We start from the raw sequence: 12,062 nt of genomic DNA, 5'->3' as shown, positions 1-12,062 counted from the left end.
TTATCTTAAACGGCCTGTTAAACAAAGGCAGCAGGCCTTGACAGAACAAGTGCTGTCACAGAGTGCAATATCAGCGCCAGTTTTTGACAGTGTTACACAGGACCATTTAAACTCCACCGAGCTCATTAGCCTAGAGTTGGTCCTGTGACCAGCCTCCTCATTGTGTATCCATCAAACTGAATCGGTGTGTAGGAGGGTAATCCATACAGGATAATTGGTACACTTGTTCATGGAACACATGTGGACTATCCATCCATCCTTCCATACTCAATAGTCATTAACTGATCCTTGGCAAGTCAATAAGAGTCAGCTGATGACAACTCCAGAGGTGATACAAGCATGGGATCCTCTAAGTAACTAACTGGGGATCTACAATGAAGCTGGTAAAGGTAATATTTATAAAGGTAAGATGCATCTGGTTAAGTCAATCATTTTTGATGGAAGTCCAATAAGCAAAGTGCCTTAACTTTTGTGCCAATAGCAATTATTGTTTCAGTAAGATCATGAAAAAAAGCAACAAGCAACTATTTATGCACAGGGGGAAAAAACAACAACAAAACTATGGTATAGGGGTTTTATACACAGAAACCTTCAACTGTACATGGTGGGACAAATGGGGCAGGCAGCAGGAGACAGGATGCTGGAGGTGGAGTGCAAGTATGTGTGTGTGTGTGTGTGTGTGTGTGTGTGTGTGTGTCTGTGTGGCTAGTTTGGGGGCTGGGGTTGAAGCTCCATATGGGCAACCCACCCCTGGCACCCCCCACCCCACCTCCTGCAAACAGGCAGATGTCAAATGGGACGTGCCTCCGTGATGGGGCACAGGGTCACACTGCACAGGGGCAAATAACAGAACAGGAGGTACAGGGAGAGGGAGAGAGATGCCTTCTTGCCAACACCCCCCCCCCTTTCCCCCCTCCACCAAAACACAACAAATAAGACATGCACATGCTACCAGGAAAAAAAGCTGAGCTCACACAAACATGCCAACACAGGCGGAGGGCTGCTGCATAACATTACAACCACTGTGACAAACAAAACTCATGGATTAAGCGACATTTACATTTGTTTCCTCGAAAAATAAATATGAGAAGCATTATTTAATTAATTTTAATTATATTTTAAAATGTAATATATGTTTTTTAGAAAACAATACCTGTGCATTATTCATAGTTGGTAAACCTTCGTCAAGATTTCATGAACTTGACTCTTGCATTTATTGTCCGTCCCTGTGTTTTGTTCTGTTCAGTGTGGCTATATAACTACAACATGTTCCACCACACTGATGTAAATGTGGCAGGCAGAATGTCAGAAAACACTCTTAGTGTATTTCATTTAGAATTGCATCAACTAGCAGATAAATCTATTTTTTAAAATCATTTTCAGGATCTTTTCAGACACTCTCTGCTTCCAGCTATCTTTAGCAATCAATGTGCTAATTATTTCCCAACATGAGCAATCACTTGTTTGTGTATTGAATATTCAGAAACAGTGAAAAATGGGCATTGCCTGTGTCTCAGAGACTTTAACAATGTCTTCATTTTTCCTGTTTTCTTTTTACAAAAATTGGAGTGTGATATTATATCCCTTTTTATTTTCTTTGTCATACATGACAGACTTAATATTGAAAAAAAAATAGTAGTTTCAGCCGTGTGTGGATTAAAATCTGAGCAGCCCCTCAAAAATTCAAATAAGGTTAAATTATAGCCATGAAACTTTGTCGGTATATCAGACTGGAGTAGCAGTTGCCAACCTGACTATAAATTACACTAAATAGGAATCGTTCTGTTCTTGTGAGTCCAGTGCATGCATGTTTCTAATGTGCCTACAACTACTTGACTATAATGGGAGATGCAACCAGACTAAAAGGACAGGTGGTAGCGTGTGCATGTCTGTGTGTGAGCACAGTGTGGAGGTATGGGCTGTAGTCCTAAACAAAGCAGGGGAATGGACACACACTCTCTCACGCACACACACAAGCACACACAGAGGCTGTTCTCTCTGTTTTGAGTGCTGAATGGTTACGCCCGCAGGGCAGGAGTAAGGTTACTTTACATACTGCACTTACAGCTCCCTTTACCACTGGGGTATAAAATGGATTTAAATGAGAAAGAGGGGAACAGAGGGGTGAAGGCAGAGGGGTGGAGGGTGGGAGGACTCCCTTTGTGTAACAGGAGGTCTGCTGCTGCTCTGGCATGGCTATGGAGATGGTGGAGCGGGGTCAATCTCCCTGCTCTCCCTCCCTCTGTCCTTTTACTATAGGCTGGCTGCTCTGTCTCTCCTCCTCATCTCTCCCTCCCTCCATCCCTTCCTCCCTATTAGCATAGCAGCTGCCTGATACAGGGCGTAGGGTGGAGAATGGCCAGGTTGCTGTGTGCATATGTGTGTGAGGGTGTTTTGCAGAGGGGCGGGGGGCGAATTGGGTGGGGGGAGCCCAGTCAATGGCGGTCCGTCTGGCTGGTGAATAGTAGCTAAAGCAGGCCCCCATGAGTTAGACAAAGAAGTAAGAAGGGAGGGGATGAGGTCGGGGTGTGTGAGGGAGATGGAGGGAGGAGGGAGGGGTGGAAGAATGAGGCGGTGAATGGAGAGCCTTGTCACTGGAGCTATGGAAAGAAGCACAGAATGAACTGGAAGAATGAAAGAAAAGTTCAAAAAGGAGCGGAGGGCAAGGAAAAGACCAGCCTGACCACCTGTCTCTCTCCCTCACTCTCTCTCACTTCTTTTACTCCACTTCTTACTCACAGGCAGACTTTGGCGAGGGTGGGGGAGTCCACTGGTTGAGTTTAGCGACAGGCGTGTTTTTGTTTTGAGAAAGAAAGTGCGGTATCAGCAGGATTTAAAGCTCACTGTCATCTGTGACTCTGCACTGATTTCCTTGCATGTGGGCTGTGGTTCAAAGAATTGTGTGCTATAAAAGATATTCTCTCTCCCTCTCTTTCTCTCTCTCTCTATATATAAACATTAAAAATATCACAATAATAGTTTTACAGTGGATGAAAATATGATAATGGTTACAAGTAAGAATAGCTGAGATGGAAGCGATCAATAAGCAATCTTATCACCAAGCGCAGCCTACTTGTTAGAGAAATACCCATCCAGGCTGAATACAGTGTCTACAGAGTAGCTCTGTATGCTGGGTCCTTCCTCTGAAAGATAGATTCTGAATATCTAGAATCTATCTTTAAAAGACATTTTTGTAGCTTCCCCTGGAGTCCTAGTCCTGATTTAGAATGCAGGTACAGCCCAAAAAAACTGTCTGACAGACCAAAAATAGAGCAAACGGGAGGGTGAATCAGTTTTTTACATCATCAATTTGAGAAAAAAAACCATATCTGTATATAAAAGATGGATATAAACATGACTTTGTCCCATTTTTAGGCATCCACTCTAGCATTATGGCTGTTGTGCAGGTTTTTGGAGCCTGGGGTGATAATATTTGGATGCAAGGGTAAAGGCTTGGGTATAATTTCTTTATCCGCAAGTTCACTGGGATCCACTCCGGTTTCAGTGATGGCAAATTTCATCTTTTTCTTTTTCTTTTTTTTTGACCTCGCGTACTTGTCTATGCAGAACTTAAGACTATGGTGCACCAAGTACATCACAGTAAGAGGAAGATATCAAAGAAGCATAACAGTAATGGTTACTCAGCCATCAGGTCTCCAGCTATTTCTGGGTAGAGCTGCCTATTTATAAACTGTCCATTTAAAATTGTCTGTTTAAAACGTTTCCTTTTGTGTGCAGAGAGTCACATTCCTTGTTTGCGTGCACAAACTTGGCCAAGTAAAAGTGATGCTGACTATGCATAGAGCAAGAAGTCAATTTGCTGTCACAGGGTAGACAACAAGAAATTAAGTTGCAACATGTTGTGTTGTCTGATTCAACATGGTGGAAACACTATTAAACATTTCAATGCGTTCATCTTTGTCTGGCTGTCATCACTCGACAATCACACAGAGTTATTGAGCTCCAGCAGTAACTCTTAAAAGTTCCTCATATGTGTTCTCAACCTAATTATACAACAGGTTTCATTCAGAGAAGCCCTTTGTTGTACATTACCACCCAATCAGAGAGCAATCAAGCCTGTATCAGCGTATTCTGAGGAAGTCAGAAGTTCTCGTGTGCACTGTACACATGTTGAACATGTGCTGATTAAACAAAACAAAAAAAGAGGAATTTATCATTGCAAAACCAGTCAAATGGCATTTTACATGTATCACAAGATGTTCAGTTAATCTTGCGTGTTTCAGATTAAGTGCATCCCTTCAAATGAGGGGTGGAAGCATGGATATGAATATTTTATGAGCCTCTGAACAATGGGCTTTTGAATAGCGATGGCAAATAATCACCCAGATGCACTTGATTGCAGCTGCTATAACATCACCCCACCAGCTTTTAACACTGTCTCCTCTATGTGTTTCATACAAAAACTATACAAGCAAAAGGACACAAGGCTGTCCTTTTTTTTCTTTACCAGTGTGGCCTGTTTGTTTTTTTAGTGAAGCAATTTTAATGTGATTCCCCTATGTTTTCTGGATTTCCAGTTATTCCCTCGACAAATATCCATCACAATTTCCCTCTCTGCCTTCTCTGCAAAAATTCCTCCAAAAATCTGTTGTCTGGCTCACTAATGCAAGCTTCTCCATGCAATGGCCAAGATGAGCAAGGAAAGCCAAGGCACATGAAGAACCTATTAGGGGGCCTAGCAGCCAGCATCAACGCTGGGAGGCCAGCCAACTCAGTGTGTGAACAATGGGAACGCAGCTCAACAAAAACATCCTGCAGAAGTGAGAGACTGAGAGGGAGGGAGGCAGGGACTTGGGGAGAAATGTGCAAGCGAGCAGCAGGCGAGATAACACACTCTGCCTGCCATGGGATCAAAACAGAGAAGGGCTGGTGTCTAGAGGAACTCAAATACATCAGATCAGTGCTGAAACTTTGAGCTGAGGTCATTTATGGTTCAGCTGCAGTGCAGACACCGATTTTAACAGCTGCTTCAACAATGGCACAAAGTTGTCAGTAAAAACCTCATAATACTACTGCTTTTTTTTCTCTCACAGTTGCAACTCTAAGACCACAACCGTTATTTCGAACACATGGGAAACCCTTTTTACTCAAACGTTCACAGTTGAAGCTGGTCAACACCCAGAAAATGTTGCAATGCGAACAGGTCTGACATGTTGAAAAACGTATTGTTGCCTCTGTTTTCCCACCAACCGCTATACAGCTATGCAATATCAGTTGCGAGTCATCATTTCTAAGAAGGATGTTGATGTTGATGTGACTCACTCAAACACTCAAATGAGCAGGAGAAAAAACTGATTTTGCATTTTAACCAATGCTGACATGAAAGTAAGCACACATGCAAAAAAGAAAAAGAAAAACTGAAATAGAAATCAGGGCATAATGCACACACTAATACACTCTTTCATAACCATTTTGCTTGTAAAAGAGTCAACATATCAGAATAGCACAGTTCCCCCTTTTACACTTATGGCCAATCCATTTTTAAGCCCATTTCATGCAACATTATATTGAACACAAGCTGCAAGAAAATCACAAAAAAGATGCAAAATGCCTCAACAAAGTGGATGATTTTGAAGCAAGTCGGACTTCTTGGAAGTCTTCTTACTTCTTAGGAGTCTAACTCCACAATTAGTTTTGCTTTGAAGAAGATAATTTGATAGGGAGTATAAATAGTGAGTAAGAGACAGTTAAGTAAGGTAAAACAAACACACACAAAAGTCCTGGTTGTTAGCAGAGAGCTGAAGTGTGGTGCAAAGCCTGGGTCTTAATCATTAGGAAGAGAGCATACGAGAAGAGTGTGTTGGAAAAGTTTTTGTGTGTGGGGGTAACATAAAACCATCTCTCCCACAACACACACAGGGGAGGGGACCCTTCTTTAAACTGAGCCTACCCACAATGCACTGGGCTCCTTTATCCCGGCAGTGAAAGGATGAGGCCAGATGAATGACAAAAAGAGAGAATGGGGATCTGGGTTGGGCCCTGCTTGGAAGACAGGGAGGGAAAAGGAGAGGAGAGAGAGAGAGAGAGAGAGCAGTGTGGGGTGAGGGGGTGTGTTTCCCAAACCAACCTTTTCAATGAAAAATGTGAAGGGAGGGGGGCGGGGGTAGCTTTTGCTTGGGACATAAGGAAGAAATATATGCATACACAGCGGATTTTAAGTTTAATGATTTCTTTACTGGCTTGTACACAAACGTACAAAAATAATACAGCACTCATCTCCACATGACATGATGTCATCATCACAGTGTTACAAATGTTCAAAAATAAAAGAATACAAACAAACACACGAAAAAAATCCAAAATCAGACATGATGATGGAACATCTGCATCACACATGAAAAATCAACCGTTTCCTCCTGCTTGAATGAAGCAAGACCAGAAACACAAGTTGGCCCAAAGAAGTCAGCACTCTTTCATTCTTTTTTTCTCCTTTTTTTTTTTCCTTTTTGTTTTTTTATAGAAAAAAAATCATCTCAACATGTACACCAATCCGGCAGCAGGCTCCTTACATCATAAATGTTATGACCATAGCGAGCCAAATAACTGCACAACCGTGCAATTCTTTATTATGTTACAATGATCTTACCATCAAATGTATTATTCCCCTTTCAAAACAAAATCAGGAAGACAGCACTTCAGAAAAGAAAGTGCCCCAAGATATCATCATCTTCAGCATCGATATATATATCCATATGTATATATACATACACCCAATCACAGAGATACACACGTCTTTGTTGAAAAACATCATGTTTTTTCACAAAGTAATACACACATTAGGACATCATCACCTGGAGCATATATTTATACAATAGTATTTTGTTGTGTCTGCTTTTTTTTTTCTATTCAGAAAAAAAAATTAAATGTTGACACATAAAAGCCAACTTTTCAACAACAGTCATCAGTGCAATATTCAAACAAAGAGAAAAAAATCAAGTTTAAGACAAGCGATGCATATTTCATTGTTTGCCTGATACCAATCTATACCTTAATGTAGTAGAACTATTGTTTCGGTTAATTATCGGTTGTTCCAGGTTGAAAATGGGACACGTGCCTCATGAGAAGACACACACAACACGCACACACACAAATATAAACACATACACCTTAACGGGAAAACACACTCGTGCACACCTTCTCAAGAGCTTCTCATGAGGTCAGCCAGTGCTGCTGTGAAAATTCTGTTGGCCATTTGAGCAGTAGGCATTTTTTTTCTAAAAACAAACAAAAAATAATAATAATAAAATAACAACATCAACATTAACAAGAAAAGAAACATACAAGCAGCATCGTTACAAATGTTAGGGTGCCATGACTTTCAAAATGCAGCAGGCAAATTTATGAGACCTAATTTTCCTTTTCTGTGAAATCCTGCAATAGTCATGTGTTGTTGATCATTTTTAAGTCTTCATCGTCCAGCAGTATTAGGGTCCTGCTCAGTAGTAGTAACTATTCCAAAGCCTTGGCTCTTGCAGTTACCCCATACGAACACTGGGGGCGCTCAAGACTCCGATTTTGTGCAATAAAACTCCCTGCATTTATAAGTCATGCGATACAATTCCATTTTTGTATGACTAAAAAAAAAGAGAGAAAATAAATGGAACTAAAACAACCATACAGGCTGATAAGGACACAGAGAGAGAGAGCAAAGTGGAGTATTATAGGAGAGACATGCAACAATGGCTCTCTCTCTGTGTGTGTGTGTGTGTGTGTGTGTGTGTGTGTGTGTGTGTGTGTGTGTGTGTGTGTGTGTGTGTGTGTGTGTGTGTGTGTGTGTAAAGAAAGACAGAACCAAAGACTCTCTTGCAGAAAAGGCAAAATGATGTTTTGCTTGTCAGCACTGGTTTGGTTGTAGTGTGAAAACTGTCCCGAAGGAGGATGCAAAAATGGGTTCATTGCATCTTCTTTACTGAAGTCCATCTGGCTGTGAGGTTACTTTAGCAGACACAAACAGCCCATCGGCATGCGGATGATCACAGACTCCAAACAAGGCGGTGGTGAGGAAAAACAGAACGACTTGAGAATACTTTACAGACGAGGTAGCTGGGAAAAGGCAACCAAACAGAGTCACTTTAATGGGAGGATGAGAAAGTCCTCTCCGAGGGGGTCGACAGCCTATAACTGGGGGGTGGGGATATCTAGAACTGTGGCCAGTAGGATGAGGGTGGCAGGTCTTACCTCCACACGGGACAGTTTACACAAAAAAGTCTGAAGCAGCTTGAGTCACCCATTATATCCTTACACAATACAGATCGTTTTTAAGAAGAACCACAAAATATTTAAAAATGCATCTTCTCAATGTACCTTCATAAATTAAAAAAAAAAACCCAGCCTGCTTTCACAGTGATGACTAGGATGTTAATAAAATACTGAAAGGAGATTATAAAGTGAAATTAAATGCGTCTTTTTTTTTTATACAAAGCGAAAGCAGCGGTTTTTAGTAACACAATGACCATTGGCAAAGTGGTCGCACTGGCCTGAAAAATTGGACGCCAGCATGGCAAGATCTGCTTGCAGAGCGCTCTCATCGCTCTTTTCCTTTAAAAAAAAAAAAAAAAGAAAGAAAGAAAGAAACAGAAACAAAGTAAAGCTATTGTGTACAGTACTTCACAACAATTATGAAGTCAGTTGTTGTTACATAATGATTACACATCTGAAAATGTGTTGGATAGCCATAATGCCGCTCTTTGAGTTAAAAAAAAAAAAAAAAGAATGAAGAAGAATCACTAAAATTTATTAAAGAAAATAAGACCTCTGGTAACCAACAGAGGGCAACCCTTCTTCTCTTGTTCATGTGTCTTCCCTTTCAGATATTCCAGCATGCAGCCATAAGCATCAAGTGCCTGTTTCATATAAAATAACTTAAAAAGGGGGTTTTACAGAACAATGAGGAGCAACAGGTCAAATCTGCGCTCCCACAAAGAAACTATTCAAGGGATAGGGGAAAAAACTGGGCCATCTGCTCTCTGGAGTCCAAACACACACATGCGATACACAGAGACTTGATTTATTTTATAGTGGACGACACGATCTAATACGAACATTCAAGAGGAAAGCTTTAGTACCAACAAACTCACGGAAATGGGTTTCTTTTGTTAAAAGATTCGTGTTGAGGCGCTGTGTATGAACCATGCGGTGCTTCACTCGGGAGTGCAGAGAGGACCCCGTTTGGTTTGCAGTGAGGAAAGATTATTGTGCAGGCCTATTTTTTTTTTTTTAACTCCTTTTTATATGATTTGGCACAACTATGTAAATAATGGCAGTTTTTGTTTTTTTGTTGTTGTTTTTTTGTTTGTTTTATTGTTTTTTTTTTTGTTTTATTTATTTATTTATTTTTGCTTTTACAAGAGCCTGGCTTTCCCGTGTGTTGTGTTGCAGTTTTATATTTAAATTGTAGTTGATTTGTTTGCTTGTTTGTTTTAATTTTTCTACTTTTTCTTTTTTCTTTTTTTTTTACCTGACAGCAGAGTCTGATCACCGGGCGCCAGAGGAATACTTGGCCTTGGTGATGAGGTATAGCACAATGTCTTGGTGGCCCCCGAAAGCGGCAATGTGTAAAGCGCTCCACCCTTCCCGGTTGGCCAGTCTGATATCTGCACCAAATTTCACCAGCAGTTTTACCAGCTCCAGGTTTCCGTCAATTACTGACTGATGGAGGGCCGTCTGTCCTTCCGGCCCGAAGGAGTTGACGTTGAACTCGCAGTTTGTCATGTTCTGCAGCAAAGAGTGCAGCTCCTTGGTGTTGCCCTTCTTCACCGCCTCCTGGAAAACCCTTTGCGGCGCGGAGCAAGTTGACACATCCGCTTGGCTCATGGTTGCAACTCGCTGGAGGGTGGGGAACAAGTAATCCTGCCTGGACTCTAAAGCTGATAATGATCGTCTTCTCCCTGTTGAGCGTCTCTGGTCTGGTAGCAATGCCACAGTTACACTGGATTATAACCAGTTAAGGCACTTTAAAGTAGCCCACTAAAACGGAAAAAGGTCACTTTATATATATGTGTGTACATATATCCCAAAAAGGACAAGAGAGAAAATGGCACACTTGGTGTGTAAATATTTGAGAGATCATAAATCCCCTAGAAAATAGAAGGGTGCTCTCAAGTGATCCAGGGGACTTTAGAATATAGTTCCCCTTCTGTAGCAGCAGTAGCAGCAGCAGGTAGCCTGCACAGGGGGATGGAGAAGAGAGACACCTCCGACTTTACTTGGGAAAACTGGAAGTATGGCCACTATCTCCACAGAGCAGCCTCCTGCGTGTTGGATCCCCGTCGGTTTTCCTTGAACGGTTCAATCTGTTCCCTGGCTATATGTCGCTTCTCATGTGGCCAGGGTGTCTGGGAAAGACAAAAAAAGGACAAGAGGAGCCCGCATGAATCCAGAATCCTCACCAACAGAGTGCGAGAGACCCTACATTCCGCCACATCCAAGAATGAGTGCGCGGAACCACCGTGCGCAGACGTTTACGCACGGGTACACTGGTTGAATTTTACCGCTAAACATGTGAGAACTGTAATCCGCTGCAGATTTGGGACTTACCTGTGACAGATAGACGGGTCCCTAGCGACGCAAACGATAGAAATCCACCGAGTGGCGCGATCTGTGTCCTCCTTGCGGTCCGTGTGAGTCTCTGCCCTCCGCTGCGCTCTGAGAGAATATTTTACGCGTCCTTCATTTGCATGACAATACCTTCCCAAAGAATCAACTGTGGAGGAATGGGTGGAGATCCGGGGAGGTTATAGGCTGCCGATTCGGTTTGAGGGAGGGATCAGGGTCCTGTGAATCTGCAGGGAGGGGGCGTGGTATTCCGAGGGGGAGCCAAATGTTGCTGCAAAGTATTAAACAAGGCGCCCGCAGCAATCCTACGGTGATCTCTATATCCGATCTCCTGCAGCCCACCCCGTGAAGCGGACTGAAAGTCACAGACACGGTGCTGCCAGCGCTGTAAACTGCTGTAAAAGGTCCACCACTGGATTGTCGTCGACAGGAACTTGCGACAAAAAGTCAGTCAGGTGTCAGTGACAGCGCGTTGGGCACTGAAGGGAATTGACAAGTGTTGCTCGGTGAAAGTTGATCATTAATTGCTGCTCGATGAAAATTGTTACTAAGAAACAAAATCAAATGAAAGTCTTAATCGCAATAAAATATCTCAAAGAATGGAGTGTCTATTACTCAAATTTACCTTCATATTAATTTTCTTTCCAATTTCAAAGGAGGTGAAATCTCTCGAAAGGCGATAGAATTTCACTTCTTACCATGGATCGAGGATTGTATAAGTTAAATGGGGTTTTTTGTTTTTTTAATCTCAGTTAAGTGAATCTATATTGAATCTGGAAAAAAAAACTGGCATCACTTCTTGTGAATTTGGGGGTTTTAAGCGTCCAAATAATGACAATTATTCCGTAGAGGGAGTGGATTACAGCTATGTGTTGATTTTGGTGTTCCAACTTTCTCCGGAGTGTGGGACTCCACACAAACGCCTCAGTTAATTTGTGGATAAATGTGAAATACAACAAAGAAAGAAGATGAGATTCGTCCAAATGCTAGACTGAGGCACAAGGGAGACATTTGTACACACCGTTCTACCAGAAGCCGACACAAGTAGGCTATATTACGTCCAAACCAAATGGCATAGAGTTAAATACAAACCCCAAACGGGTGGATTGTCGCCGTCATACCTACCGGCATAAAAACACCTCAAAGGAGGAGATTATAGGTGGCTGTTTAAATCATAAACGGCGGATATAGTCCACTTGTTTTTAAATGACTAGACTGTGAGAGTTCAGATAACAAAAGCCCCGCGCTACTTCCTTTTTGCAAGTGAAAAGAGGTGACGCTTTGCACAGACTGACACCGCCGCTCAGCTACCCCCACCACCGTGGGAACTGGGCGCCTGTGTGTTTGAGTGTGTGTGTGGCGCCGAGAAAAAGGTGTCGATAGATATCCCACTAACTGACAGAAACACGGCTAGGCAGAAATAAATAAGCGTTACGGTGACACAGATGGTTAGATAAACGCAGAGACGGAGAAAATGGGTTATGTAG

General features: G+C 42.1%; 1 protein-coding gene across 1 annotated transcript; it reads right to left on the bottom strand.

Annotated features, from left to right (window-relative positions):
* Positions 1-9,283: 9,283 nt before the first annotated feature.
* Positions 9,284-12,062, bottom strand: nrarpa (NOTCH regulated ankyrin repeat protein a). Its single transcript, XM_085164625.1, has 2 exons — positions 10,558-12,062; positions 9,284-10,355 (listed from the first exon to the last, which is right to left on the bottom strand). Exon 2 carries the CDS (start codon positions 9,832-9,834, stop codon positions 9,496-9,498), a length of 339 nt encoding a protein of 112 aa, XP_085020751.1. The 5' UTR covers positions 9,835-10,355; positions 10,558-12,062; the 3' UTR covers positions 9,284-9,495.

The sequence above is a fragment of the Neolamprologus multifasciatus genome, chromosome 7, assembly GCF_963576455.1.
Source record: "Neolamprologus multifasciatus chromosome 7, fNeoMul1.2, whole genome shotgun sequence".
Taxonomy (NCBI): Eukaryota; Metazoa; Chordata; class Actinopteri; order Cichliformes; family Cichlidae; genus Neolamprologus; species Neolamprologus multifasciatus.
This window is presented reverse-complemented; position numbering and strand designations above follow the sequence as displayed.